The sequence below is a fragment of the Rhyacophila brunnea genome, unplaced genomic scaffold (assembly GCF_057557595.1).
Source record: "Rhyacophila brunnea isolate RB1 unplaced genomic scaffold, BYU_Rbru_1.0 scaffold_3, whole genome shotgun sequence".
NCBI classification, from domain to species: domain Eukaryota; kingdom Metazoa; phylum Arthropoda; class Insecta; order Trichoptera; family Rhyacophilidae; genus Rhyacophila; species Rhyacophila brunnea.
Genome location: NW_028232965.1, coordinates 25,073,276 through 25,100,220, shown reverse-complemented (window position 1 = coordinate 25,100,220; position 26,945 = coordinate 25,073,276). Strand labels below are relative to the sequence as shown.

General features: G+C 34.0%; 1 protein-coding gene across 2 annotated transcripts; it reads right to left on the bottom strand.

The window, feature by feature from the left end:
* Nucleotides 1–521: 521 nt before the first annotated feature.
* Nucleotides 522–26,945, bottom strand: RhoGAP93B (MyTH4 and RhoGAP_KIAA1688 domain-containing protein RhoGAP93B). 2 transcript variants are annotated; one of them, XM_085952923.1, is made up of 25 exons: nucleotides 26,764–26,945; nucleotides 26,496–26,586; nucleotides 22,465–22,557; nucleotides 22,244–22,378; nucleotides 20,832–20,959; nucleotides 20,072–20,219; nucleotides 19,748–19,797; nucleotides 18,292–18,485; nucleotides 18,082–18,191; nucleotides 16,218–16,334; nucleotides 15,059–15,267; nucleotides 14,191–14,412; nucleotides 13,531–13,655; nucleotides 12,497–12,661; nucleotides 11,773–11,916; nucleotides 10,002–10,241; nucleotides 9,277–9,356; nucleotides 7,528–7,725; nucleotides 7,104–7,309; nucleotides 6,061–6,253; nucleotides 5,254–5,385; nucleotides 4,969–5,085; nucleotides 4,725–4,848; nucleotides 3,754–3,908; nucleotides 522–3,288 (listed from the first exon to the last, which is right to left on the bottom strand). In XM_085952923.1, exons 1-25 carry the CDS (start codon nucleotides 26,775–26,777, stop codon nucleotides 3,064–3,066), a joined length of 3,615 nt encoding a protein of 1,204 aa, XP_085809049.1. In that variant the 5' UTR covers nucleotides 26,778–26,945; the 3' UTR covers nucleotides 522–3,063. The 2 variants fall into 2 exon arrangements, with proteins under 2 accessions (XP_085809049.1, XP_085809048.1); XM_085952922.1 differs by having other exon boundaries at nucleotides 16,218–16,385; nucleotides 26,764–26,918.

Below are 26,945 nucleotides of genomic sequence, written 5' to 3'. Positions count from 1 at the left end.
CGACTGAATTAAAACATTTTAAAATGAATTCTGGCAATACACTCAGTTTTAGCTTAGATCACATAACACCAACACCGTAAGACTGGTGTTAACGTTCACTACATTTTGCAACACATTAATGTACATAATATTGATCTATGATTTTTGTGAATAAATTTGACTAGTTTACTTATTAAACAATTTTGACAGCAAAATTCTGAACAATGACATTATCTTAGAACGCACGTGAGGTACATTCATTATTGACAGTAAATTGTGAAAGGCTTTTATTAATAATTGTAATGTCATATTCAAATGGCACTGAGAATTTCATTTTCCTTTAAATATATATTTTTTTAAATTAGATAAAAAGATTTATTTTATCTACATACTCGCTATGTATTTAAAGGTATTGCTGTAAAGGTATATAGAGGAAATAAGTAATTACTATTATTATAGCAACAAGTAATACATAATATATGACCGTTGATTGCCATTCAAAAAGCATTCTGCATGAGATTATTGTATTGCTTTCTTTTTTTCCCTACCTCCCAGAAAAGTTAATTTTTTACACACTAATGCTGAAATTAGCTATTTAAAGAATTTTTTGTTACGTGGTAATCGAAATAAAAGGATGGTCATTTATGGATAGGAAATTGAATAAATGACAATATTGTCTTTCGATAGCTACATAGAAAATATTGAATTTTACTTTTAGCGAAACCCTTATTATACTAGAGTCAGCATAAGAGCACGAAAACACTTTACAGTTTAATTAGATAAAGCATTTTTGATAGAAAACATTACAGAAGACTTCCTTCTTTTAAAGTAAATTATTCAAAATTACTAAATAGGTACAATGATATAATCTGCTTTAGTAGAGAAGATTGTTTGGCACCGGACGTTTTTAACAAATTTCACTAAAATTCTTTTTAAAAAATGTTACGTCGATAACGATCAAGCCGCAGCACTATATGTGTGCTTATGGTATATGTACACATCATTATGTTTATAAAACAAGGTACCACTGATAACTGTGCTATATATTTACACATTCGAGTAGTTGAATTTTGTAAGACATTCATACAACAATCAATCAAAGTGAATCAATTTTATTGAATGATTTAAGCTGATATTTTTTTTTAAATTTGATATAATTTGAAAATAAAATTGTTTACTAGAACGCTAAATAATTTATATTGAACAAATTAAAATCAACAGATGCATATTACAATAAAACATTGAATATACAATTGTAAACAACGATAAGGGGCACATTTTCACACTTTTTGAGTAATGAATAGTCTTAAATGAAGATTTTTCAAAGAAAACTCTGAAGCTTAATACAAAAAAATGTAATAGTAGGTAGGTTGTAATTATTATGAAATAATAATAAAAAATAAATTCTTATGGCAGCACAATATCAACAACATGCCATCAGTGGCAGGTTTAGGGACTTGGAGGATCGAGGCACTGACTGTTTTTGAGGCCCCCCAAGATAAAAAAATAAAACAAAACCCATAAATTACAGCTACTGATAAATGTACACAGTAAAAATATCAATACATCTCTTTCTGAGAATCACATCCTACAACTAAAAAACAATTATTATTGAAAATGACTTCTGGTGGTGGTTTATTTTTTTGTGTACAAGTACAGTAAAACCTCGTTAATACGAATTCCATGGGACCGAAAATCGAAAAAAAATTCGAATTACGAATTATGAAATTGTATGGGGGGAAAATATTATAATTTAAAAAAAAATAAAAGATATTTTGATTTTCATCAATATTGTTTACGATCATAGATGTGCCTACAAAATTTCTGGTGCCGTGTGTGTTAATGGGTCAGAAAATGTCAGGATTACCTTCTTAAAATAAGTAATTTATGTTTTACAAAAAGTCTGTTACAATTTTCAATGACTGGCTCATGAAATAGTGTAGTTTATTACGATTTATTGAATATTTTTATATGCCAGGACTCTGAAATAATTTTGAATTTGAATTAAAGGTATGGTTTTATATGAAAATAATGTTCAAGGGACTTTTTTTTCGCGAAAATTTCGAATTACGGCGAATTTCGAATTATCCGTGTTCTTATTAACGAGGTTCTACTGTACATGTTTTTTTGAGTAGTTACATTATGTTATAGGCCGCTTTAGAATCGGTTGTGACATCTGCGTCAAAGAAAATCACTGGTGCACACATCATCATTAATTTATGATAATCCACCTTATTGTACAAATGAGCTGTCTCGCTTACAGAAGAGATTTTTTATGTTTTCAAAAGTGCTTCTTACCATGTCAATCCTGATCTTAATCAACCTATAATAACGTAAGCACAGAACGAAACTGAGATACATTTTTCACTTATCCATTCATCAATTTATTTGGTACTCGCTTCCTGGAATTAAGGGATCTCCCCGGGAAATAAATATAATATTGTTTACAAGGATCTTTGAGGTGTATCCTTTTGATATCAACTAAATGCATTTTTAATCATTCACTTTTCCCACTCTATTTATGCCCTGTGGCTATGACAAATTAACACCGATCGATTCCACCATTTTTGTACTGTTTATCGTTTTTTGGTAAAGCAGTTGTCTGCCATTTAATGGTGCATAAATGTTTAATAAGTAAACATGTTCATAATAATTTACTTATCATTGTCCCATATTATGTTCCTCTTCCAATTCGCCCGAAATGTGCCCCTTACATTGTTCATGCGACATATTTACACTGACTACTTTTAATGATCCTGATAAAAGCAATTTCAGTTATTTAATAATCTTAAGGGTGACTTCCGAAGAGTCGTAATATTAAGTACGATCGCGCACAAAGACATTGGGAAAGAAACATACTGCAATTGTATCATAATGAATGTTTGTTTAAAATCGTAAACTATCATATGAACGCATAAAATAACCAAACATTATTTTGAAAACAATTGATCTTTCTAATGTCGGGTGCCAATAAATAAACTAATACACAGATACGATTTTCGAGATAATCAAAAGATTTTTGTCAACATTCTTGTAAACTTTTCTTATCTGAGGAATGAAAAGAAAAAAAGAAAAAATAAGTAATCACAGCATATCTCTGACTTGTTGCGTATCCATATTTAAAATGAGACATTTCATGAATGTCATTTCTTTTCGAGCATTGTCCAAAATAACACGGGGATCTTGAGACGTGCAACGCAGACAATTAGGAGCAAACACCATCGCCAGATTCGCAGAATCCATCTTGGTTTGAAGGACAACTTCAGGTGTTGAAAACTGTTGCAGAAATCCCACTAAATATGTAAGTACCTGAGAAACCAATATTGTGCAAATTAATAATCAACTACGATAATTAATAAAATACTGAAAAAGGTTGTACGTCTAGGAAGCAAGAAAAATGTTCAAATTTAGTTTCTATTAAACGTGCATTCTTAAGATTGCAATAGGTACAGATAGTACTTCTCTCTAGATATATACCCACCGAATATATTAATTAAATGTATGGATATTTGATTACTTTCTCTTTATCGATATTTCTTCACATCAGACATATTGTGTTGGCTACTACTTGTTATATTAAATTATCCTGTGCATGGCCAGTCTTTATAAATGACACATTTGATAATGACTTTTTTATTCGCACCAAGTGCCAACCCAGAGATTTACCAATTCGAACATAGAATCTACCTAGAATTCTAGAATCACCATCATGTGTACGTAATACAAAAAGTTTGATAGGCTGTCTCTTTGAAATGATAAAATGTGGAAACTTACTATTCGATTGAGTCTGGGAAGCCTTTGTACTATATCAATAGCGTTTTGAGTGTTATCGGGATCAGCCACACATTCCGCGTAAAGCGTGTCCGGAATGAGCGGTTCATACAATTCTCTATACCACAGTTTCAGGAGACTGGCGGGAGCATGGGCATCTAAAAGTACAAATTTTTATTCAATCATATAATAGTATTATGTAAGTATTGTCACCAGATGAAGATATCGGAGTGTCACCTCTGAACAATTTGTGTTCTATCCAGTTCCGAGTTAACTAAAAATATTATCTGTCGGCATGTTTTGAGTTATGTGTGAAATACTGCCCTGACATAAAGCCATTATGCCGTTGCATTTTGGAACATTGACCGGTCTCTGTTTCCTGTAGTCTATTGTGTTTGCAGTTTATAGTTGTACATGCTTTCTTTTCAGCATTCATTCGGGTGAATCGCTTACCCCGGTCTAGACATATTGTCACCGCATAAACTGTTCAGCTTTATAATTTTTTAAACTTTTATATATAATTAATATGTTCAAGTAAACATTGTTTTTCTGTGTAGTTGCTTCCAAATGTCTCTCCTAATCCTAATGTGCCTGACCCCCTGGCAAAGAAGTACTGTTGTTCAGTCCTCCCTCTCTTCAAGGAGTGCATGGGAGGGTAAGGTGAGAGTACATACCTATAGATCAGTGATGCACGACCTAGGGCTAGTACATGTTGTACTATGTACAAGATGAAAGTGAGTGTCAGCAATCAGTCAGTGATGCCACTGACACTGCATGCTAGCATCGATACTTTCCTTTGTAAACAAGAAACACTTTGGCACTTATAAAATAAAATAACTAAGAAACATTTTGATTTCCTATAAAAGTGAGATGTTGGATTCTTTCCACAGCTGCTATAGATTATAATATTAATTGCTGAGAATGACGTTGTACATGATTGGTTAATAATAATGTCCTTTTAGTTTAAAACTAACCTGTAATTTGAAAATGATCAGGCAATTCCCAATTATCTAGTCGAGATTTCAAAGTATTGACTTCATCAACGTCGGCCGAAACTCGGAATATGCCTTCAGTTTGTTTTCCCTGCAGCGCCAGAACCTGTTCATGATAATAAAATTTGATGTAATAGAATTAAGCTATGGCATACTGCAGTATCACTTGAGTTGCAATACCCAGTGCTCGGTTTAAAGATTTACTCATCCGAACACATTTTGTTACCTGTTGTGATAGAGCCACTTGTATCCAAGGTAATTGTCTGTTGGGGAACCTGTCTTTTTGTAAAATCATCACTTCTCCCAAAGTATTGCCGAACATCGATGATCGGAATATTTGAATCTGTAAATTAAAAAATATTCATTATGAACTTTATGATAGGACTGCATATAAGCGCCCGAAATCTATTTTATGAGGCCTGGACCCGACAAAAAAAAAAATTTTGAAAGTCATGTTTATATAAAGTGTTGAATGGACAATGTCACTTATTACTGGAAATCGACCACTCACCCTCGCTTGGTCAATGTCTTCGGTGTTTGGTTTTCTAGGTTGCTTTTTACCACATTGCCCGATGCGTTCCAGTCTTCGACACGCTACTCCGGCGTAATGTGACACTTGGACATGAATAGGCCATTTTCCAACCTGATGAAAAAAAAAAGTTATTACCAGGGAACACAAAATTAATGGGAACCGACTTACTGTATTGGGTGTGGTATAACAGGCTATGGCTGTTGAGTGTGGAAAAATATGGGACAAACTTCAACACGTGTTAAATAATATGTTATTTTAGTATGTTAATGTGCATTAAATTTTGTCACGTAAATGTAACGTGCATGTAATATTGAGGGCCGTCGGTACGCTTTGTTATACTTAGGTTTTATGGCATGAACGCCATAAAAATACACTGCTTCAAAAGCTTGGTCCATGGCGATGGCTTTTACATTTCTATTTATCAATCTGTTCCGTGGTTATTACAATAAGCAATCATTGGCTCCCCTATTTGTAAAATGTATGTAAAAAATGCTAAGTCAAAAATTATAGCGAAAATTATATTACGTATCTTTTTAAATTCTTCAGCGTAACTAATAATTAGATAACACATAACTGAGTAAGTAAAATAGGCAGCAACTTTTTGCTCAGCGGAGTCAACTAATAATTTAATTTGGTCAATGCATTAAATAAAAATATAATCAACTTGAAGTATAGACTTACATTAGATTTAATTGACAGACACAAACACAGCCGGCAGGCAGTTGATAGCTTATATAATTAAAAATAATATAGCAAATCCGAATATAAAAACATATTTATTGTGACCTCGGGAAAAGTGTCTGCAAAAGCTGGATCCCTATGTCGATTCATGTAGTTGAGCAGAGGCGGCTGGAAAGCGGGAGAGGGCGGCACGAAAGCCAAACTGACAGCCAACAGCTCCCAACCACGAAGCAAACTGTCTCGTTGAGGGTTCTCCGTTGTTTGCCGACACAGCTGCACGTACAATTCGTCTCGTAAACTGAATAACAAAAAATATATATAAACACCAAACTTCGATGTGAATTAATAAACTATAAAAATATGTAATATCATTAAAATTCACTATTCAAAACCTAAGTCAAATGAAACATTCTAACATAGAAAATATGGCAAGAACAGATTACATAAAACAAGGAAATACAGTAAATTCGTGTTAATAAAACTGTTCATGATTGATGATTTTTAACAGCATGAAATTATTTTCAATAAAATCTTCATATTAAATTATCTTCTATATAATTTTGAATAGTCCACAAAACTAATGTAATATCTAGTGCTAATCATTAGCAATCACTACTCGCACTAATACTCCACGTATAAACAGGCCTAATTATTCGACCTGCTACCACGTCTTATCGGTATTAGTGCTAAGCTCATAATCTGTCATAATGTGAACTCTTTATTATAAATCGATTGGTTCCATAAAGCAGTAATAACATAATCATATTTTTTTTAAAACAAACACTAAACAATGAGTTAGACCTGGATGCATAGAATGTTAAGTTATATTAAATCAAAGTAATGTCAAAATGCCATGAATACATCGAAATAGAATGACAGCTGCAAAAATCTTTATTGGTGTGAGGCAAAATCGCATTCCACAATCAGAATTGTAGCCAATATTTAAATTTCGATTGCCCGATGATTATACAAAGATTTATATTAACTATTGATATCATTTTTGTGACGGATTATAAAATAATATCTGAAACATTTTATATTAAAAAAAAAAAAAAACTTTAAATTCACAGAACTCGAAACCATGCATTTTTTTATGTTTCACTTTTGTTTCCTCTTAACAGCTTCAATAGCCATAAAAAAAAACTTACGCAGGATTACTATAAGCAGCCTGAAGCACATCTATGGCGACAGAATTCAAAGTCATCCCAGGGCGAGCCTTTCGGTCTCCCATGTAGATTTGCACGAGACGAAACATTTCCGCCGCTGCCTTCTTGTGCGCCTTGTCCCTCCGCGCTCCCAACATTGGTCCACTTATTCCCGAAGATGTCCACGAGAGCATATCTCTTACGGATGCCTAGAAATAAATTCAAGAAAAAATATTATTAACAAATTTATTGACATGCATAAACAATTTTTAAGACTGCTGAATAAAACAAATAACTTTTATTTATGTTAAAAAATATGTTTTTATTCCAACATGACGTGGAAATCATGAGGTATCATTTAAAATTCAACTAGATCAGTATCAATAATTGCATGCAATAAATTATAATATAAGTTAAATGATCGTACCTTCTTTCTAAAGATTCCCTTGGAATGTAAATTAAGATTGTCCTGTGCAAACTTTTCAATGTCAGTCTCTTTGGGTGTGTGGTGAAGAGCCGGATGCGACTTAACAGGACTGTAGAGCGCTTCGCACACGGCCTGCAATGGAATGCCAGGTGCGGGGCCGCTGTTAGCCGTGAAACCCATACCCGTACCGCTCGCCGACTACATCAACAAACAACACAAAAATAACTAAGAAAGGCAGTTATTAATGAAATACACAATCAAATAATCCCGTGGCAAATTGACCAACAACTAACATGGAAGTACGAGGGTGGGTCAATAATTCCTTAGAAAAAAGCATTAAAACAGTTTTTATTTTTGTATTTTTTTTTATTTCTCAACATAATCTCCTTGGAGCTCAATACACTTGGTTAGACGTTTCTCAATTTTTTTTAAACCGTCAGAAAAATAAGTTTTCGGAAGGTCCTCAAAATAAGCATTTGTCCGATCGATGACTTCTTCATTTGAAAAAAAACGTTGTCCACTTAGCCATTTTTTTAAGTTTGGGAAAAGGAAAAAGTCACTGGGGGTTAAATCTGGCGAATACGGTGGGTGGTCGACCAATTCGAACTTCAATTCTTTAATTTTAGCCATTGATCGTAAACATGTGTGAACACGGGCATTGTCCTGATGAAAGAGGATTTTTTTCCTGTTTAAATGAGGCCGTTTTTCTTCAATTTTGTTTTTTAGCTGGTCCAATAAAGATGCATAATAATCCCCTGTTATTGTTTTTCCTTTTTCCAAATAGTCAACGAAAATAATTTCACGTGCATCCCAAAATACAGTGCCATAACCTTACCAGCTGATTTTACGGTTTTCGCCTTCTTTGGACATGGTTCGCCTTTCGCAATCCACTGCTTTGACTGTTCTTTCGTCTCGGGAGTATAGTGGTGTATCCATGTTTCATCTACAGTCACAAAGCGACGAAAAAATTCATCCGGATTGCGTTGCATGAGCGACAACAGGGCTTTAGAGGCCACCACCCTATTGCGTTTATTGTCGACTGTGAGCAAACGCGGCACCCATCTTGCAGAAATTTTTTTCATGCCCAATTTGTCATGTAAAATAGAAATGACGCTACCTTTTGAGATCCCTGTAACCTCAATTATCTCACTCAACTTTAATCTTCGGTCACTTAACACCATATCGTGGATTTTATTGATCATTTCTGGTGTAGTCACCTCTACAGGACGTCCTGAGCGTAGTTCATCCTTTGTTGATGTACGACCACGTTAAAATTCATTTAACCAGTTATAAATAGTTGCAAGTGAAGGAGCAGATATGCCGTGAACTAAATCCAACTCATTTTTTATTTCCTTTGCTGTTAACCCTTTTATATTAAAATGTTTAATAACAGCTCTAAACTCAATTTTCTCCATTTTTGTAAACAAGCAAATTTTTTTTTTAAATGTACGAGAAACACACAACAACCCGACCAATCTGATTGAAACTTCGCAGCATACTGAATCGGTAGTGCCGCTGCATGAAAACAAACCGCTTACAGTACTAGTCGCGCCACCTGTCGGCTTTTCTAAGGACTTATTGACCCACCCTCGTATATTATGAACATTTTAAATATCGGTTTATAACAAAGATATACTTCCGATATTGACCAGATGTTTAGTATTTCTAACTAATAAAACACAAGGATACTAAATACTTCGAGAAAAAATATTATATTTGGTGATATATTGAGAGAAATATTATGCTTACTCTATGAACACCTGTCGGATGAGTGTCCTTCTCGAATCCAATGAAAGTATTATAGTATGAGACACCGTGGTTCATGTATTCTGAAAGAAAACCGTAAGCATTATGACATTGTTATATCACCCCTGATGTTATCCTGATGTTATGATTACCGCCAGACAATAAAAATATAAATCATGCTTGTGACTGAGTTTGAACATCTATACAATATTATATTTAACAGTGCTATCAAAGTGAAGAAGTATTTTACAAACTATTTATCGGCCATCAGTTGACCTTCTAGAGAAGACTGATAAAATTGTCTGTTCGAAACGAATCACTATCTTTCCACTGGACCTATCTACGATTGCAAAAATTTAAGTATTAATTTCAAAGAAAACAATATTACATTGTCAGCTGGTAGAACTGCATATTAAATCAAACATAGCTCCCTGCACACTGACATTCAACGCGACACCAATGTACATCAGGAACACCGACAAATTTGCATTTCCGACTGTGCACACGATTTAATCCATAGACTCAAATGTGAAATAAAATTCAGTGATTTTGTACTAGATGTTAAAACAAATAAAAAATGTGTGGAAATATTGGGTTGATTGTTTGTGAGTCAGTACATTAAGTTAAATGTGTTTTGTGAATGCTAAGTAAATAACATAGACAACCTGTACGAACAGGTATAAGTAGAATTTGGATAAGTGTAAGAGATAGGAGGTAGGGATAAATACCGTCGTCTCGGTGGTGATGTGTAATGGGCGCAGGCGGCGGGTGGTGCTGCAAATAGCCATCGTTGGACCCGGAGCGGTCCGAGTCCTCATTGTCAGGTTCGTGGCCCGAGAGGGAGCGCGCCGATGACCCTGACCCTGAAGATCGCAGCGAGTCCGAGTCGCCTGAACCCGCCCCCTCCGCTTCCCCCTCTCCATCCGCATCCCCACTCAGCGGATCGCCCTCACCCGTCCGGTAGCATGCTGACAAGCGACAACCATTATTATATTTATCACCCCAACATAAAAATAACTGCTAATATTATTTACACTTATATAATATATGTACATTCCCCTACTTCCCAACCTTTTTTGTTAAAACTGAACAGGCCTCTTGTAAAATGTTAGGGAAAGTTTATACAGCTAGCACCGTTATGGGTTAATTCCAAAAACACCTTGGCAATGACTCGAAATGCTGCCCCCCTTAGGTACTATTTTTAGTTTCAAATTATATGTAAATTCAACGCCTATTGTATTCTATTATTTCTGCTTTTTATAGTCTTTCACTTGTCGAAATGAATGTTCAATCTCTCATTCATGATGAGAGCATATACAAACAATAAAATACTATAGGTGCTTTCAAATAATATAGTATCCTATTAGTTATGTCGAACAATCAGTGGAGGGATGCGATAATGATATTTGTGTTCGTGAAGTGACAAGCTATGTTATAGGTACTATAGACATTAGTATTTGTAGCATATGTATTTCCATTTGTTCAAAAATAATGACCAGGCCAATAATACACACTTAACAATAAATAGTATAGCAACAAATCAATACTGTGCTGTAACTGTAACATTAGCGTGCTAAAGTTTATAAACTTTGACAGAAACAAAATGAACAGTACATAGTAGGCATCGTACATTACTGATAATTGAATTCTTCCATCTTTATTCCTATGTTCCTTGCTGATACAAAAATGTCCCTCCCAAGTAAAATTCTCATTATTTAAATACGACGCAATATCTAACCATGCTGAACTTCAAATGCTTTTTTGACCATAATTAACCTTGTTTCACTTCATTACCGCAATTTTTTCAAGTTGAACCACTGACACGGCTCACGAAACACAGGTTGGGAATCACCGTTAAGGTGACAAAAAATAAAATACAAAACCTTTGTCATATTACGTAACTCATCTTGAATATTATACATTTTTTCATGTATACGAGAACACTAAACTATAGCTATAAATAGTATTGAGGACATAATTATCATGTAGTAGTCATGCATATTGAGAAAAATATCTACATGATACTATAATCAAATTATTTTATACATCCGGGGAAAAATATCTGTTTATTTTGTTATACATAGTCATATTATTATTACGTACATAATACACAATTTATTAATCTAAGGTGGATGATTTCATTTTAATTTTCAATGTGATTTAAAAGAGTTTATCTGTACACAAATATATGCCTAATTTATTGATTACAAAAGGGATGGTCCAAACCAAACAAGTGACAAATATGATTCATGACAAGTTACTCTATTATGCAGCACTCACTAAAAAACCTCTCAAATTAAAATACCAAACATTTTCCAATTTATGTAGACAAAAGATATTAAAAAGTGAGCAAAAGATCCTGCAGTTGTAAAGAACTTATCATGATATCTATGTTTCACATATCTGACTATTTTTTTTAAATTGAAGGTTTCAGTAAAAAAAAAATATTTGTGTAGGTGAAAAATGATAATGATGGAATATAAAAAAGAAAATATGAACCTGAAAGTTTAGCTTGCTCTAATATATAGTGCTGTAATGGTAAGAGATGCTGCATATGAAGATCCCAATTGGAATAAAGCGGAGATGTGTTTCCATTCTCACAACCACTGCCACTTTCTAGCGTATCCATGGCGGAAGCAACTTCTACATGAAACAACGGGAAACATTCAATTTCACAAATGTCATGTCCAAAATCACAATACAACATATATTATTATTCACAAGTGTTGGTTCACAATGCGGCGAAGCGGTCGACAATGATTGTCTGCCATCATCACGAATGCTCCATTCTATGACTATGCAATTTTCTTTGAGTCAATTTTTTTAATGTTAGTTCTCGGTGGAAAGACAGGGTATTAAGAATTAACAGACACTGGTGAATGTATTAATTATTAATTTCTAGAATGTGTCAGTGTCAACTAAATTCTATATATATTGTGTTTTGAAAATTTTAAATGTCTTAATGATGAAACCAGTTTTGGAGTAAACAAGTAAATAAAATTGTGAAAACACTACGTGAAATAAGTGTCTGTTATTTCTTGATAATATTGATCATCAGTCACTTTCCTTCCCACTTCGCATCACTCTGAACGCATCCTAAATTAATACATAAATCTATTTTGACAAATTCACTAATGAAAAAAGCATGAGATTTTGTTTTTTAATAATTATTTTGCATTGAAATATTTATAGGTATCGAAAGGAATCAATCTTGTTCACTTACTTTGTTTACGGGGGCCTTTCTTCCTTTGTTCGATATCACCATTATCATTTGCGGGGCGATCTCTATTTCTCTCCCTCTCTCTTTCAATTTCCATATTATGCCTATCGATATTTGGTTTTGTCAGATAAGGCTCTAGAGCTAGAGATTTCATAGCAAATCCGGCACCTAAGTTTTAACAAACAAATGATAATCAGGTCATTAGACATGGCCCAAACACGAGTAGTATGTCAATTCGACAATGCCGAATGCTATAATTATTTTAAGACTTACACAATATAATATAATAATTTATAATTCAAGTCGTAATCATGTAATAAATATAAAATAATTATGTCCGATTTAAAAAAAATAGGCAGAAAGCTTTTCTAAATGACATGTAGAGTAAGTATTACATAAAGTGAGTAAGGTAGTACCAGGTTTTAAAAAACATCAAAACATATTGTAGTATTATTAAATCTATAGTATAATTTTCATATTCGCATATCTGTTCCAGATCATAAAAAATTAGTTATGTATATCTAATATATCAATGTTATATTTTTATGCAAATAATGCGAATGACAAAAAGCACTCGACTTAGTGTGAAAGAACTGGTAGCCCCAAAAAAAAAACCACAAAGTTAGCATATTGAGACAATATGGAAGCATTGTTTATAAGCACCATCTTCACCTTTAGCAGTTGACGTATGGTAATAGGCATACATCATATTATTATTTGTGGTTGTTTATCTACTTATTAAGTACCGTAATTTTTGGCTTCGACCGCCTCCTACATGACATATTCTGAAGCTGCACATTTAATGATTGATGGAATTGACTGTTTGAGTGAATCTAAAATTGTGCCGAAACAGTTGTGATTTTTGACAGATGCGGGCGATACAATAGTATGTAGTTTGCTACAAATCAACTTTCAATGAGACATAATTTGCAGCTAATTTAAACGTTAGTCCATCAGTCTCTTTTTAGCTTCACATTCATATATTTAGACTCTATAGAGAATATTACTTCATTGTATTAGGTCTCATCACTAGTTACCTGAGGTAGAATGGGGCTCTTGATGGTGGTAGGAAGATTTCGAGGAATGACTATCTGGAGTGGAACAAGATTGTTTGGTGGTCGAATTCTGTTTTGATGATTTTTCAGGTTCAGCTTGTTGTTTCCTGTGATGACAAAAAAATCTTTCAATAACCCAAAGCACATGCAGATAAAATTATGTAACATATAGTATTCAAGTAACTCTGTTACACAACACGGTTAAGGTGACGCATCAGTGAAACGCCAAATAATTTTCAACTGTACGCGCGACGAAATTTTGGACTCGCTGCCATTCAATGAGAGAATGTTGACCCAGGAACACGTCACTTTGCTGTGTGATGGCGACGGGTCAATTAATTCTAAAATCGTGTAAAGATGACTAAAAACGTTACCCATTTACTTTAAAAAGAAAACATGTCAATGAATATATTATTATTGTTATTAATAGAACAATAAACAGAACATAAAATGGACGTATGTTGGATTTATATAACAAATAATATTTCGTTTGACAGGCGTCATTTTCACCCGCCACCCGCAATCCGCGCATCGCCTAGCAACGATCTTTTTAGACCGTGCCTCAACTAATGCATGGCCTTAACAATAACTCGATGAGTGAGATTATAAAGTTCACATAATAGATGTATTTCCATTACAAACCTAGTCATGTCTTTAGGAGTGTGCCAATTGATACTGGCTGGAGGTATGGATTGCGTTTTGGAGTGCGGCGTCGAAGACTGCGATGCCGAAGTGTGTCGGTAATCGAGACTCGTCTGCCGGAAGCCCTTATCCACATTGTACAGTGCTTGTTTATCGGTAGGATATGCTCTTTCCAAATTTCGTTCAAGCAACCTTTCATCAACTCGATCCTTATCGATATGCCTGAAAAGATTTTTGAGTTTTCACAATGACATGTCACTAGCTGGGGTGCTCATATTAGGTTGTTAGAAATATTTAGATATGTTACAATATATTTACAACATTGAGAATAAATTTAATGTAATTTTGCTAGTAGTGGAATGGCTTAAAAATTTAATGTAATTTTGCTAGTAGTGGAATGGCTTAACCATTAATATGCACAGATGCGATTTCTTCCAGTGCGCAAGAAGTAGGTGGGGTTAATGTGTTTATTATTTATGATTGCTATTACTAGCTATATTAAGATTGTGTTCGTTGTATCCCACTTTCTTGTTTCCTGCTCAAATTATCAAATAGACCCTCGATTGTCCGGATTTTTTTTTCATCAGTATCGTATGATCGTAAGAAGATCAATTTTAAATATATTATAATTATAAAAAAATTGAATTTTTACGTGTAAAATAGATGTTATAATATTGTATCAATTATCCGGACTTTTCGTTATCTGGACTCCCGGATTAGTCCGAATAATCGAGGTTCTATATGTAGTACTGATTATCCAATTTGTTTATATGTTCTACTTCAATACTTTGGATTCAAATGAATGCATGTGCTACTTGTTCATTAATGTGCATAATGTGCGGTTTATAAAAGTGTCATTTTAAGAGACCTATCTGAGAATCGTTCCCGAGCGCCTCTCTCCAAGTGATACTGATGAGAAGTGCGATCTCTGTCTCTGTCCCTATCTCTGTGGCGGTGCCCGATACGATCCAAGCTTTGCTGGTGGGTAGGGTGGGGATGCGAGTGAGAATGGGGATTGTGGGACGGGTGCTCCGTGGCCAGAGATATCGACGACACCAGAGACGGTCTCGCTGGAACCTGTTAAACAAATATATCTATATACACATCAAAAATGCAGCAACTCAAAATTATCTGACAATAATTTATAAACATCCACATGTCATTTTCCAAACCCTGAATTTCGCTTTTCGATCTTCAAGTTTTAACACTGTTTATTGGAATATTGTGATTGATAGATCCCCTATTCAATTTGGTGAACATATTTACAAGTGAAAAAGATATTATAATACAAATTAGGGATAGCCTCACTTAATAACGCCTTCGGGTTTGTGGTTACATTTTATTTTACGAATTAACAGTCAAAGCCGTCAAAGGTATTGTGGAACATTATATCCATGCTAAATAATTATCAACGAAAATAATTAATTTATACATTTTTAAGTTCAAAAATTCAGGTTGCTCAAAAGAAATCTTGATTGTATTTTGTAAGCTTACTCAGTTACCGGTCAATTTAAATTGGTTAAAATAAATATAAATTGAGCAGTCATGTTTGCAATGGAAAATTTCATTATGCCCCACCTCTTATATGCTGTCATATTTTGATATGCTGCTGTTATTAATACAATGTTTCATAAGAACAATGGCTACATATAATAATAGTGTCAGATGGTCTTTATTCAATAGAAGCAATTGAAAGATTACTTTGCTTAGAATCAGGTTTGAGCACTACTATTCAAGGCGAATGTCTTCTATTGCTTTACGGTAGGTATATTTAAATTCACTCTTCAGTTTTTATACTATTTCAATTGATAATTAATTATTTTACAATGGTATCAGGAGCACATTATAATGTCCTATCATAATATGATGTTCCTCACACATCTGAACCATATTAAAGATGGAAAAACTGGGGGATACGATTGTAATATTTGCAAGGTGAGCAACAGTGACAGAAATGAGGAATTTGAAAGAGTAGACGAGGCGGGGGCGGTGAGACGTGAAGTGCAACGGAAGCGGAGAATAAAAACCTGAGGGTGCGTGGAGGCGGAGGCGGGGGGCGGCTGGTGGGGCGAGGGCGAGGGCGCGGCGCGGGCGGGTACCTGCGACTGCGGCTGCGACTGCTGGACCTCACCACTTTCAGGACTCTGGGGAGAAGTTTCAGAAGAAGAATCGACTGATGCACTATTCTGCTTTACCTATTGAAAAGCAACGTGCGGGATGGAGAGCATGCGCAGTGATTTTGCCAGACACAATTAACAATACACTGAACATTTTGATGCCCCCGTAATATACCTAGCGATATTTCAATCACAGTGAGTTTTGATTTCTTCTTCTCGGGTACCATAGGTTTGCCATCTTTGTTCTAGATATTACTTATACAACAGATACAGAAAACCCATTTGTGATTTTAAGACCGGTAACTTTTATTTTACTTCTCACTCACATAATACACAGTAAACATTATCATCGCGCATGGCTTCACCAGATTCTAGAAAGAACAGTTGGTTTGAAAATCACCCTACATATCAATTTTATTGCAACCATTTGATATCTATATGATATGATACATTAAATTTTTATCTATGATATGTATAGAGAAAATATCCTTACATAATAATATATTATGCAACGTTTAATAATTCTGACAGAAATTTGTCAACAGGTAGAGTTGCTACGATTTTATAATTGCAATTAATTACACTACCACAAATCGAGATTTTTTATAAAATTCATGTAGGTTTGTAATTGAAAAAGTAAATATATTATGGTCCGTGCCAATAGAACGATCATGAACGAATGGTTATCCAGAGTCACCGCATTCTGTATCTTCATACAAAATTTGCAGGCACGTTGTCCACAATCTCTCGGGGTGTACTGGAATACTACATTATGTCGACCCGAGATAAATTTAAAAGAAATAATGACTGAGATTTCCCAACCTTACTTGACATAATATACAATTCACACAGAGAGCACATTTCGCTTTACCGAAAATCACTTCATATGCTTTAAACACATCGAACGTAATATTAAACATAGAGCATACCAGCTTCACATGTTCCAGAGAAATTCCAGTTAGCCATAGCCATAACCATTGATTTGACATCTATAACGATCTCCCTATCCTAATATATACATACACTCCCTAAATACAAAAATTACACAACATAACTCAGTAGACGGAGCCTATAACAAGGTTTGTTAACCTTTTTGAACTGTCATCCAGATTGGGATAATGGTTATGGTTTTGCAAGAGATGATTAATAAAACAACACATACAGAAAACAATTAAACAAATTATTTACTCTAATTATGTCACGAAGATTGCAAATTCACCACCATCGGTGCCAATTCTAATGTCCTTGAAAAAAGAATCTATTCCATAAAAATATCTTCTGTTGTAGTGGTCAATGGTCTGCAACCTTTCACAATTCAGAATCAATATCTGACAGTGTTACCAGGATAGTGATACGTAACTACAGTAAAAGTATAGGAAGTCTACACAGCAAGTTTTAGCATAGTCTAAATATCAAGACCTGTTACTTTTGATACATTTATAACATATTATCATATTATGTCATTATCTCAAAAATATTGTTTCTGTTTAAAATATTTGGCAACCCACTCAATATGCCAATCGACCCAATTTTAGGTCATGACCCACAGGTTGAGAACTGCCCTATATTTTTATAAAATCATAAAAGACAATATAATAATTTTCATAAAAGTATAATTATTCCTTACCATTTTGAGAATATTTTCAGAGATTTATTTTAAATGGAGATAATAAAGTGCAATATTTGTATGAAGAGTGTAAAAATGAGTTAAAAAAGAAATCAAGATAGGCACATGAATATTTATAAGCATACGGTGACACATGATAAGACTCACCTTTCGGCGGGTTAACGGAGTACTCTCCACAGATTTAAAGTACTTCTCGTGCATGGAATCATCAGAAGCGTCCTTACGGGGTGACATGAAACTCCCACTGCGGTTCAGCCCTGTAATTCATTCCCATGATGATTTTTCCACATTTCTAATATTTAAAACTTTGTAACATGGGCAACATAAATAAATATAATACAAGTGATATTTAAATACCTGTCGAATGAAGGGGCCACTTTTCAGGGTGAGCATCCGGGGGCGCGTGATGATGATGGTGAGAGTGCGAGTGGGAATGGGAGTGCGGCGAGGCGGGGTTCTTCTTCTTGAGCTGCGGAGTGCTGGTGCTAGGCGGCACCCCGCCCCCGCCAGCCCCTCGACTCATGCTGCCGCTGCCACTCTCACTGCCCACTCTACACACAAACACAATAATTATTATAATTCAATAAATAAATGGCTAAGAGGTCATTCGATGTAAATTGTTGAATTGCAGAAATTATGCTAAACAATTTCGAAGAACGCATGCATTTCCTGCGTAAATGCATGTATATATGCAAATATCCATTCAGTATAGTTACATATATTTTAATGAAAAAAATGTTATGTTTCTTCAATCTATCGCACTACACTGTCGACCTATCAGTCAGTCTGAGATACGAGAATGCGTTGCAACTTTACTGTGAATCATTCCACAATATTACTGCAATAAACACGTATCTTGACTTACGAGAAAGAACTCCAGTATAATAATCTTCTGAATTAATAGTATTCTGTGTACCGTAACACGTAACTCAAGATACGAGTTTATAATATTTATAAAAGTCTTTTATTGCATTGCTCAAATCTATTATGTTATAAAGTATGTTTTGAGATACGTGTTAGTGGAATATGTGCGTATTCAAATTCTGAATTCATTACATCAAACCAATGACATATTAAATGGACAACTCACTTCATATCGGCGCGCACGAGAAATTGTGCATGAAAGTCATTTACAGATGTATAGGTAGACGACACGTAACCATATGACGTATCCATTTCCATTATGCGATACAAGCTTCGAGAATTTATAGTAATATAACCTCTATTGTAATGGCGTATTAGTGTCATTACTCATTACGTTAGAAACAGATTCTAGGTTACTTACGACTTCTCGGAGATTAGACGCATGTGAGCCCAGCACATCGCAGGCGTCTGAGCAATGGTTTCTGTCATTCAATTGCATTGAATAAACATATCTTAAAATGGCATTTTATCAATAGTAAATAATACTAACACATGAATAAAGATATCCCATCTTTCTTGGAGTGCTTAGTAGATTTTTTTTACAATTTTTAACTAGACACATTGGCATTTTGTAACACAACAATAACGGCGGAGTCGAAATCTGACAGTCAGAAATTTTGTATGGGCAGACCCAGCGGTGTTGCCAGACCGTTTGCAAGCAGAATGTTCATTTGAGCGTAGGATACAGATAATAAAATATGAATTTCACCATCCGGCGGACCCGACACAAAGTGAGTGTCATTTTATTTTCCATATGCTTCGTCCATATTAATGTCATTGCATCAAACAACTCAAAACTGACAAAAATTGAGATACGTGTTTGTAAAAAATTAGCGACGATATGTGAATAATTTCTGATTATTTTGAACACACAAATAAAAATTCGCACCTGGAATCGGGTGGTTTATGGAGAGGTACTGGTATCGCCAAGCCGGCTTCCTAGAGGAAAAACAGAAACATTAATTTCCAACTTTATTAATAATTGGCTTGCAATGTTTGCATACATAACTCTATGCAACACGTAGACTGTAGAGTAAGAGGGGATACTTTATTATAATAGGAATTTACTAGAGATTATTTTGTTATGTTGAGTTTCACATCAGCATGCCAAATATTCTGGAGCGAATTTAGTTAGTACACAAGAACTCAACTTGTACTAAATTAGGCCAGTTATTATAGAAACATTAAATAGATGAGGCACGAGTGAGATTACTTGGAGTCTCCGGTAAGGCTGAGCAGCACTGCTGATGCTGCTATCGGACGACCTGCCTGAATCGGTGTGACGACACATCGCCCCGCCCGGTCCTGACCCCGTCCCCGGTGCCGCCTTTCCTCCGCATCTTCTGCTTTCTCCTGAGCACCTGCAAGATATTAAGGTGACGCATCAGTGAAACGGCAAATAATTTTCAACTGTAGGCGTGACGAAATTTTGGACTCGCTCGCATTCAGTGAGAGAGCGTCGAGCTAGAAACACGTCACTCTGCTTCGTGATGGCGACGAGCCAATTAATTCTTAAATCGTGTAAAGATGACTAAAAACGTTACCCATTTACTTTAAAAAGAAAACATGTCAATGAATATATTATTATTGTTACTAATAGAACAATAAACAGAACATAAAATGGACGTATGTTGGATTTATATGACAAATAATATTTCGTTTGACAGGCGTCATTTGCACCCGCGACCCGCAATCCGCGCATCGCCTAGCAACGATCTTTTTAAACCGTGCCTCAACTGATGTACGGTCTTAAATAAATAATCACAAAACATGGTCAATGAGTCAGAAGGAATCACTTTTATTGCTAATATGCAGCATTAGCAATAAAACAGTCTAACACTACTAAATTAATTTATGGCATTGAAAAACATGCCTTCGATAATTTTTGACACAATCAGAAAAATCACTAGTTTTGTCTAAGAACGGCAAAGTACGCCTTTGTAATAATTTAAAAATATAAAAAGGTGAATGACCTATGATGATGGGAGCGCTTGGCCTGCAAAGGACTGGTCTGAGTTTGATTTGCATGTTTGCTATTCGCAAACCCACCTTTACTCCCACCTCCAATTCCATTCGAAACACCTTCTCCTTTATTTGTTACCTAAAATGGAATAAAAATAAATTATTTCGTTGATTGTTTACAAAAGTAAAATAACCTTTTGTTCGTCATCCAACACGATGAGCTTGCAAAAAAAAAACTCCTGTCCGCTGAACTTTTACAATTATCTAAAATCAGCAGCAGTATGCAGAGACCCCAACCATTGAGTGATCTTGATGGCCCCCCCACCAGAAAAATTAAGCGAGTCAACTTTCACTAAACAAATGTAATTTTTTTTTTATTCGGTTTAGTTAATTTTTAATTTCAAATTTGCACAAATAGACCAATGTCTGCATATCTGTTTCATGCCTTATTTGTCCCTATTTTATGACAAGTTAAGGTGAAGGTGGGGCAGCCAGATTAGGAGGAAGTAAATACACAAAAATTGCATTTTTTTAATCCATCCAAAATCCACTTTTTACAAAATGGAGTAGCAACATTTTTATTAGTGCTGAGGTTTTTCGTCTTAACACAGGATATGTATTTAGTATTTTTTTTGCAATTTGGAAATCAGTGATTTTAAAATATGCAACTATGAATTCAAGAATTAATCTCAGTAAAATTCATTTTATGGAAAAAATATGAATAGATTTTGAAATTCTCACAACAGTTTGACAATTACGGTTAGAACAGTAGATTTTCCTTCTCCAGATCCTCACCACCTTTATTGGGACAGCAGGACAAAATGTATAAAAACAAGACATGTCTCGTAAATACAGAACATCTGGCAACCCTAGATTTAGGCCACCTTGAGAAATTTTACCACTGCAATAAACTATAAGTATTAGAAATACAACAATAAAGTTGTGCTGCAATGACTTTTTACAAAAAAAAACTTCAGACTGAAAAATATGCACAATACTATTATGTTTTACCTACTCAGATTTCTTTTTTAATTTTCTAGCAAAGTGAGCGCCTCCTTTGCTTCAAGGACAAAAAGATAAGATCCGTTAAGTCAGCTAAGTGAGCAGCTGAAATCATAAGTGGCACGCTCGCTGCCTGATCGTTTGGTTACGGATATATTGTACCCTGCATCAGGGTCAAATTCATATACACACAATATTTTTTAATGTATGTTTGTTCCAGGATATAGACAATGATTTAAACAGATGAATAACGATTAAACTTTGTAGTCTTTTGAAAAAAAACTGCATACTGTGGCTCCCATGTACTACATTTTGGTTTAGAAACACTAATTTACCTATTACCTACATTGGTTATAATACCTATTAATCTATACCCAGTATTTAAAGTAGATCAATATAATACATAGACACGGTTGATTACCTGTGGTCCAGGTAGACTGGAGTTGGTTTGTGTCGAAGTTTCCCTTCTTTGCTGAGGATCAGTATTTTGTTTCAAAGTTTGTAATTTGGCCAGCGGAATAATGTCACAGTCAACCGGCCTATGCCATACAGTTGTCTGAAAGAAAATTACATAATGATTTGCCCATGCGAACAATTAGCATTAGATTATTATACAAGAGCTGTATAAATTCAAAATCAAACCTGTGTAGTTGCGTTATAGTAGTAAAACCTATGAGTATTATTGTCAAACAGTTCCCACCATTGAGATGAATCAGTTCTTTTTACGTTAACACCCTGCAAAAGATAAGGACATTATTGATTAATAAACAGTATTATTAATTATATATATATAATTCCGTATGCCACATGAAATTCAGTGCAAACTAAACCAATTTTGCTGGTGGGTTAAAAATAATCCTAGAAATAATCTTGTACCGATTGTGATAGACTAAAATGGGATATTGACTTGACTCTTGAGTAGCTTAATCAATTGAAGCACACACTTAGCAAACGAAAGATGTATGTTCAAATTCCACTCAGTACAAGATATTTTCTAGGACTAATAAGGTGGGTAATTTTCTGAGGCTTTTTCGAATTATGTATTTTCAATAACATTAACGTATGGTTATTCTACATAATTAAACATTGTATTCAATAAAGAATAGTTAAATTAAGAAGCTATTTTCTTCGCTACGCCAAATTATCTAAGAATTTTTGTAACTTCTTTAAATAATTTAAATAACAATTTTTGGTTAATATTTCATGAATTTGAGGAGGCATTGTCTTTAAACTCAATTGAAACAATCAGACAAGGCTGACTTTAAATCCAACCCTGACCACAAATGCATATTAATAGCTACGTGATTTTTTTTTAAATACATAATTTTGATAAACCCCAAAAACATGACGAGCAGTGACGTTCGGTGACTTTTGTGTGTAAGGATGATGTAAAATACATATATATTTGTCACATGTTCTCTACTTAGGGTTGGTAACTTATTGAATCATGGCACGCAGCCGATGAGATAATAATATAGGGTATTGTAGTATTGTGGAGTGATAATTCTGTGAATATGTATTTTTTGTAATATTCATAATAGAAAACATGAACAGTAACAGCCAACTATGGAAGTCTCTCTCTGGAAGTTTGTATTAACAATTTTCGTTTATTACGAGAAATGGATGTTAGCCACTTGCTCATACTCTGACTCGTTTGAAAAACAATATGTGTATTTGCCAGACCCAGGATTCAAACCTGGTACCCATGACATTGTCAGTCAACACATCAGCTGCCATCATGGGCATAAATATACCATACAAAATACCTGATATTATTGTATAGTATTTTATCGAATATTTTTAAGGATGCTTCGCATCTACACAGTGATGCCAACTGTACTATAATTATAGTACAATACTATAATTTTAATTCCGCGAAAAATGTAAAATACTATAATTTTACGCCAAATATACCAAAATACTACAATTTTAAATGATTCAAGACGAAAAATGTTCCTGTACTATATATTTTTTAGAAATACTATAATTTTTACGCCTTCGTACTATAATCAGCATAGAAAAAAATGGCAACACTGCATCTACAGCATCTATGGACGATACGCCACTGATACTGAGGTATTTCAAATTCCGTCAATCGAAGACAATCGGCTTAATTAATAAAGGTAATTATGGAACATAGTGGGACAATCATCCGGAGAGATAGGTGTGAGTTCTAATCCCCCTTGGTGTACCACCCACCTTGTAGGAAAAAGTAAGTAAAGGCATAAAAAAAAATTCACTCAAGTGCATTTTTTTTCGTATTACATATTTTCAATACCACATATTGATAAGCTAACACATAAAGAAAACAGATGTACCAAAACATCCCACCGGCATTCCAAATCAGTAATAATAATGTCGAATTACTAAAAAATCGCCTGCTGCTTATCATAGGTATAACTAAACCAAAGTTATTTAAATTTTCTATGTTTACAAGTGATTTTATAATTCGAAAGACTGAGATGAACGCATCAGATGACACATTAAGAGAGTTTCAGAGATTATAATATTATAAAACCATCAATAGCATTGCGCGACCCGAGAACTACAGGGTTCTAAGTGGACAACTGCAGCAAAAAAGTTATGGGCTGTTGAAGTTTTGAACGCTTGTATTTTGTTAATTGTGAATGTTTTCAATTATTTTTTTGATTGAATATATCAATGATGGTACTGCTATGGTGTACCTGTCAATAAAACTACGTTAAAACTAGTTTTTAATAGCTAATTATACATGTCATAAATTCAGTTAGAACCATGTCCACCTGAAACTCAAACAAATCGCCTTTACTACAAGGTTCTAACTGAAATTTGTATGGAAATCCTAGTGATTCAGGATACATAGTTTCACTATTCATCTAAAAATAAAAAAAATTCTTGAAAGTTATCGAATATAATATTTTTTTCCGGAGAAAATGTATGGAAATTGTTGGGAAAATTGGAAATTCGGAAAAACTTAAATATTTTTTTCTATTTTGTGTTTATTACCATTTTAAAATGAAAAATATGTTGAAAATATAATATAAAATACAAAACTATTGTTGATGCAACAAGCCCAATGTTGATGGTTCAATTTCAACTGGCCTGTTCTCTTAATTTTTTATACACGATTGTTGTTACTAATGGCTGAGGGAATGTTGTGTAAAAAATCTTCTATTAAATAATTATTCGCCTCAGTTTTAGAATAAACTTCAAGCCAAGAAGAGGCATATCTTTCAGATCCATCATTACATCATAATATCATAATGATATTGTATAATTAATATACTCAATCTCTAGGGAATTCTCAGGAATATGGATTGTATAATACAACATATCCATTTCTTCACCTCATCTACTGAGATTTGAGACATCTCAAACATTTATATCACTGTAAGTGGGTCTATTCTATACTAATCGACCGATAAAGTGATAAATATTACAAAACTTAGGATAGGTTTATATCAAAGTATGTATGAAGTGTAACAATTGCAATATGTTGGTTATAATTGTTGCAATAAGTGCTACATTTTTACAGCAGCAAGAGAGGTGCTGTTAAACCTACCCTAAGTTTGATAATATTTATCACTTTATCACTTTAGCGGTCGATAAGTATAGAATAGACCCACAGGAAGACTTAAACCTGAAACATAAAGTCAATGAATGCAATACTATTAATATTTAGACATTATTATTAACAAAAGGTCGAAGAATAAAATGTACAATGTTCGTTCGACATTCAAATTATGAAAACAATTAATAATGTAAATTATAATTAACGGTTTGTGAATATGTAACTCTAACGGCGTTTGTAACAAAATTTAAAAAAAATTAAGATAATATAATTGAAGCTTACTTACGTTTCATAATACTCGTATTATAATTCATCTAGAAGTAAGTTCACAATTTACTGTTGATATCACATATCACGAAACATTTTTTTGAGGTTATGTATCTCGAAGCTATAGTAGTTTATGTAAATACTCGTGGTTTATATAGTTAAAGACACTGCATGAAGTCGTAATAATAAATTTAAAATACAAAACAACAATATTTTACTCTTCATATTGAAATTAAAACCATTTTAACAGCTTTAAATGTTTCCACAACCGCGAAATGTCAAATCACATAGAACTTTGTAGAACGACGGATCTTTTTAGATTATGATAGAACTCTGTAGTATCCCAGATATTGTGTAAAGTGCACATAGAACTCGGTAGTATTGGGGTTTAATGAAAAAATATAAGAAATATCGACTTCATATTAATATATTATGTAGATAATGTGACTTGGAAGACTTCCTCATCATTACTTTAGTTTGGCCAAAAATCGACACTTAGAACCTTGTAGTTCTCGGGTCGCGATTGTATACCTACATAGTGTAAACACTATAATATGGTTCTTTCAAGTAAAATTTCACGGTGAGTAGCAACGGTAATTTTACAGAAACTCATTTTTCTAACACACATCACAGTATGTCAATCTATGCAGGCAAAAACTGACAAAATTAGAGATATTTAAAAAAAAAAATGAAATCTAGGGCAGGAAACTTTATATACCTACTCATGTATTTTTAGTGGATAGAAGCTATGTGATATAGGAATTGAAAAAAGCTAAACATGGGCTAAAATATATCTTTCTGATTAAAGACGAAGTCGCTTTCGTGGTTATCTAAAAGTTCTTCGAATAAAACTGACCTCAGGCGGATCCCAAACACACTCTCCAGTTGTAAGGTTAGCATACATATGCTCTTTCGTCTTGGGTTCGATGATTTCCACCCAATCCACTCTGGAAATAAGTACGGACATTATTTTAAAGATTGTGTAAATTATGGGTTAATTTAAACCATCGATTTACAATGGGCGTGACATTATAGCACAGAAATGCATTTATCGATTTTGTTAGAGTTTGATAGGAATGAAAGTGGAAATTGAAATAAGTTTTTTTATAAACATATTAAATTACCTATCTGAAGACATTTTGCGAATGTTGACATAGGATTTACTGATTATCAAAATAATTACATCGTCGTAAATAATATTAAATCCATAATAATCACGGCCTAGGCCAACTAGGAATCCATTTTATATGTTTACAACTTTTAGTGGTGATCTGACATCTCGCGTCGTTTTGCTTAACCACTCAGT

What these genes read in the sequence shown, in the direction of transcription:
- RhoGAP93B (XM_085952922.1), bottom strand. An exon ending in CCGCCTCCACGCACCCTCAG is followed by an intron (nt 15,268 to 16,217) that starts GTTTTTATTCTC and finishes TTTGTTTAACAG; the next exon opens with GTTCCAGCGAGACCGTCTCT. An exon ending in ACTCCTAAAGACATGACTAG is followed by an intron (nt 13,656 to 14,190) that starts GTTTGTAATGGA and finishes TTGTCATCACAG; the next exon opens with GAAACAACAAGCTGAACCTG.